The 5,194-nt window shown below is 48.0% G+C and overlaps 1 protein-coding gene across 2 annotated transcripts in view; it reads right to left on the reverse strand.

The window, feature by feature from the left end:
* The window catches only part of LOC308329979 (AT-rich interactive domain-containing protein 1B-like), a 223,424-nt gene extending 218,584 nt beyond the window's left edge, over positions 1-4,840 (reverse strand). For both annotated transcript variants that reach the window (XM_080784560.1, XM_080784559.1), the window contains exon 1: positions 2,902-4,840. In XM_080784560.1, coding sequence (XP_080640686.1) covers positions 2,902-4,377 — 1,476 coding nt within the window. In that variant the 5' untranslated portion in view covers positions 4,378-4,840. The remainder of the gene's footprint in view (positions 1-2,901) is intronic.
* Positions 4,841-5,194: the final 354 nt, after the last annotated feature.

Raw genomic sequence — 5,194 nt, forward strand, 5'->3', positions numbered from 1 at the left:
TTCTAATAAAAACATAAAATTCAACCATGAAACCATACCACCATTTGTCTTGTGAGTGCAAGGAAAATTGTTCTCACAACGTCTCATTTCTCATATTTTTCTACACTTGTGGGAACATTTGGTCCTTACAAGTACCTGTATAGTGTGTACACACACACACACACACACACACACACACACACACACACACACACACACACACACACTTCATTCTGGTGGGTGGCCAGACATGTAAGTGGGTAAAAGGCGGCAGCGTTGTAAATGAGGTGCACTCGTTTCGCTCACAGCTTGCTCCTGAAAAGAGGCGGTGGGGAGGGACATTGAATTTGAAAGAGAGGGGGAGAACGCTGCCAACAGGTGACACTGGCGTGATGACGCTTTGACCCAACACACTCTGAAGTGGAGCACACACACACACACACACACACACTCGCATCACTACATCGATAGTACACCCCACTGCCACCAAGTTAGTATGAATTATACATGAATATTGCTGCAGCAGTTGTCGGGCAGAAACCTCTTATCTCCATATTTTTACTTTTTGTGTTTTTTGTAAATTAACGCCCGACTTGATCATACTAAAGCGTCACACAAAAGGATCAAAAGTAGCAGACGGACAAGCTTGAAACGCGGCACAAAGCATCGCGTTTGAGATGGTTGATTTTCTACTTTAGCTACTTTTGAATCCTGAAAGGTAACAGTCTGGTTGCCTTACTCGTAGGATATTTGTGGCTACTTTCGTAGTTTGCGAGTACACACACACGTACTGCCGCTCGTTATTACGCGGAAGAGAAAATTGTTATTATGAGGGTCAGCTTAGCATTTTCTTGCCCGCTTCAGCATGTTGCCCTACGCACAGTGCGTATTGCGCGTTTGCGTACCGGCGACACTGGTAACAGTTTTGGACATACAAGGTTTCCAACTAGACAGAGTCGATATACTGTAGTACAGCATGGGAGTTGTATTGAGTTAAAAAATATATAATAATAATACGTACATTTATGCCAAAAACTAAATGAAATTCTGAAAATGTTTTCACAAATTGTATTTGCAACATAAATAGCCTATGTGAGATAAAAATTTATTTTGGAAATGGAATATAAGTATTATTGGATGACAGATTAGCCTCACACACATTATTCATTATAATTATTTGCATGGAAAAAATAGGAATTTTGTTGGAACAACTAAAACGACACAGTGCACAGGAATAGCACAAAAACCAGAGCTCTTAATTAACATGGCTTCTGAAGTTCTTTGAAACACTCGACAACGTTCGTTACCTTTTTAATATTCTGCCTACACACCCAATCTGTGATAACAATATGGATAATTGTTCAAGATTAGAGCAATTTATGCAATTCTATTAATTATCTCATCTCAGCTACAATTTAACCACGGACTAGTATCATCGAGACAAAACCACCCACGCAAAAAAAACAACATTCACACAAATAACATTTCCCTTTGCATCCAATGCAAATTGTCTCCGACTGCATACAATGTAGGCTAATGAAGTGCTTTTGTTTTTCCAAGAGGCAGGCAGGCAGGCAGACAGACTGATAGACAGACAGACAGACAGACAGAGCTCTATACCCGACCATCTCGCCCCTGCAGCCGTACAGATGTGCCATACAGATGTGCCAGCCTCGTTCCTCGCACATAATTCAATGCATTTGAAACCAAACCAAACAATGAGCATTATTGTGAATTCATCATGTTATGAATTTCGCAAACGCACCACATACTATAGTCAAGAGCATAATGTTTATTGTACCTTAACCATTTAAACTCTGAGATTATTACACATGTAACCAAATGGACCCTTCAGAGTTAAATTAATGAAACCCTGTGGGCTTAAATATTGTCTGTGGCCTACTATTTGTGCCCTTGGCAGTAAGTAACTATCTGCACACAGCGCACTGTTCACAAAACAGTTCTGGTGTGCAGTGGGGTGTGTGTGTGTGTGTGTGTGTGTGTGTGCGTGTGTGTGTGTGTGTGTGTGTGTGTGTGTGTGTGTGTGTGGTGGGGGGGGGGGGGGGGGGATACTGGGAGAGCCAATCAGATGGCAGATTGGATGTCAACTGTGAGGTTACCTTCAGTATTCAAATACGGAGCTCAGAGTGTGAGCAGCACAGCACATGCACACCTCACCTCATGCTTGTGCCTCAGTGCACATGCATGGCAACACACACACACACACACACACACAGCTCCCGACAGACAGTTGTAGGGACAAGGCTTTAATAGCCTTTTTAGACCGAATGGAAAACAACTTGGTAATATATAAGTCGTTATTTTTCGCCATTCACGGAGATATAAAAGTCATTATAATAATAGTATTTTCAATGGGTAAATACTCGGACCAGCAAAGCGCGTCCACAGAACACGTTTGTCTGTTCAACGGGGGGGGAATGACTCGAAACAAAACAGACGTTAATTAATTGAAAGCATTGTTGTTTTAAACGAACAATGTCCCGCAAGGTTAAAAATAATAATAAAATCTTTATAGAAAATAACGTTTTGCGTTTATATCACTATTGAATTGGCCTATTATGTCCAAATAAAAACACTTCCATAACAATTTATAGAAAAGAAGGCTCGATGTTCTTACCCAGTCAACTCTAAAATATGACGTTATTATTATGAATCTTCCCAATCCTTTGATAATTCGCAAGGCTGTGTTCAACAACACTAACATCAAAACACCTGCTCATTCGTTAATCATTAAAGTCACATTTAGCGAGCCGCAGCTGTGCGTTACAAATTACAATACATGCTCATTTATATAGCCTGCAGTTGTACAACTAAGTAACCTATATCTTGTTAGGACTATTACCAGAACAAGCCAGAACAGAAGCCACAGAACTTTGGTGTGTTTTGGTGTTATTTCTTTACCTGCGTCCTGCCCAGGCCTGCTGCTCCTCCGCTCTGCGGGCTCATGGAGTGGTTGTGGTTCCGGTGCTGTCCTCCCCATCCGCCGTGGGGGTGGTGAGGGTGCACCCCACCGGCACCGTACTGAGAAGAGCCATGAATGTCCTTCCCGACGCCCATGGCAGCCTGCTGCTGACCGCCACCACCACTGTAGTCCTGGTAAGCGCCTCCGTAGCCTCGCATCATGGGACTGGGAGAGGTCAGCAGCTGGTTGAGGGTCGGCGTGGCGCCGGAGGGATGCGGACCCTGCTGCTGCTGCTGCTGCTGCTGCTGAGTCTGTCCGGGGAACCTCTGGAAGCCCCCGGGGGACGGGGAGGAGGAGGAGGCGGTGAGGGGAGCCTTGGTGCCGCCGTGGCCTCCGGTTGAGGACGAGGAGTTAGTGCCCTGCATCATCTGGCGAGAGGACGCAATGGCGTAGGCCGCGCCGCCGGGCCCGTAGCCCGCGGCCCGGTACGCAGCCGGGTAGTGGTGGTTGTGGTGGTAGTGGTGGTTCTGGTACCCCGCCGCCGCGGCCTCATGGTGGGAGTTCTCCATCATCCCCCCCAACGCTCCTCCTCCGCCGCTCTGCTGCTGTCCGCCATGTTGCTGCTCGTAGCAGGGCCTCGATGGCGCGTAATAGTTGTTGTTAAACTCGTGGTTGCTGTTGTTGGTGGCCTGGGGGCTGCCGCTGATTGGTCCTAAATTGGGGTGCTCGTACCTGCTGGGGCCCATCACCCTGTTGTCCCCTCCCCCGGGGCCCATCACCCTGTCCCCCGCGGGGCTCATCATCCTTTCCCCCCCGGCCCCGGGGGGTTTACAGGTGCCATCCTCGTCACCTTTGCCCTGCAGCATCATCTCCATCTCCCCCTGGAGGTTCTCCTTCCCCCCGCCGTGGTGGTGCTGCTGCTGCTGGTTGTGATCCGTGTTGTTGTTGTTGACGTTGTTAGTTTGCATCTGGCGCTGCTGATGTGGCGGAAACTGGTTGAATTGTTGCTGCGGAGGAGCGGGATCTCCTCCGCCGCTGCTTCCAACGACATATTTCAGCTTGTTGTGGTGGTTGGATGATATCAAACCCGGTTCCAGTTCCACCGCCGGCGCGGAGGATGCAGCGGTGGAATTATTAGTAGTAGTACTCGACGGGTTCTTTCCGCCGTCCTTCTCCAGAACGTCCTTGTTGTTATTGTTGTTGTTAGCCGTGGTGGAAGTTGAGTGGACCATGTTGCTGAGCTCGGTTCTGTGGATGAGGTGATGGTGGTCTACATTATTCACCAGCTCTCCTCCAGAGGCTCCCAGCATCGGTGCTCCTGCTGTCCGTTGGACGGTTCCTCCTCCTCCGCCGCCGCCTCCCGATTTCCCAGAACTGAGCTCCGAGGAGCCCAAACTGCCCGATAATAATTTCTTGTTGTTGTTGTTCTTGTTGTTAGTTCTGTTTAGAACTGATGATGCCACTTGCGCGGCCATTGTCACTTCTTCAACATCTGACTGACTGACGCGCAACGACAGGAACCCCGCGCGCGGACAGCCTCGCGCATACACACAAAAAAAGAAAGACAAAAAGAGACGAGAGAAAAACACGCACGGCACGTCCACAATACAAATAATATTCAGTGTTTGTTTGGGTTTAGTTTTTTTTTAAAGCAAAGAGCTTTTGTTCCTGTGTGACGCTCGCTGCTGGCTGTGGTTCTTCTGGTTGTTTGTGTTGGACCGACCGTGAGACGCGTCGCTGACAAGCGGCGAGGAGGGACGCGTCAGCGGCGCGGCTTCATCATGGTGGTGAAAGTTACTCCGTGGGGTTTAAAATGAAACTTTTCCTTCCCTCTGAGCTCCTCCATCCCGGGTTGTCGGTGAATCAATGTGAGCGGCGTCTCCCGGAGCTCCCGTGGCCCAGCATGGCCCAGCACACCGCGCGCGCGCACACATACACACTGACTGACTGCACACACAGCCCAGGCTCAGCTCAGCTCGGCACGGACGAGAGACAGACCAGTTTATCCACCTCCCGGCTGCTGCTGCTGCTGCTGCGCGCCACGCATGGAAAACCCGGACTGGAGCAGTGGAGCACGTATGAATACAATTATTAGAACTCAAATGCTCAATCAATCATGTTGTAAATAATCATGTGTACTTCACATTACTTGTGTATTATTTAAGTAGTGTAGCCTAGCTGCCTTATAGGCCTATACTTGTTAGTTCGATGTTTTGAGGTTATATGCTCTGATTATGACTGAGACATTATTTCATTTGTTAATGTTGTTTGAGCCAAAACACACGACGTCAG

This window comes from Protomyctophum bolini (assembly GCF_963924005.1).
Source record: "Protomyctophum bolini genome assembly, chromosome: 15".
Lineage (NCBI taxonomy): Eukaryota > Metazoa > Chordata > Actinopteri > Myctophiformes > Myctophidae > Protomyctophum > Protomyctophum bolini.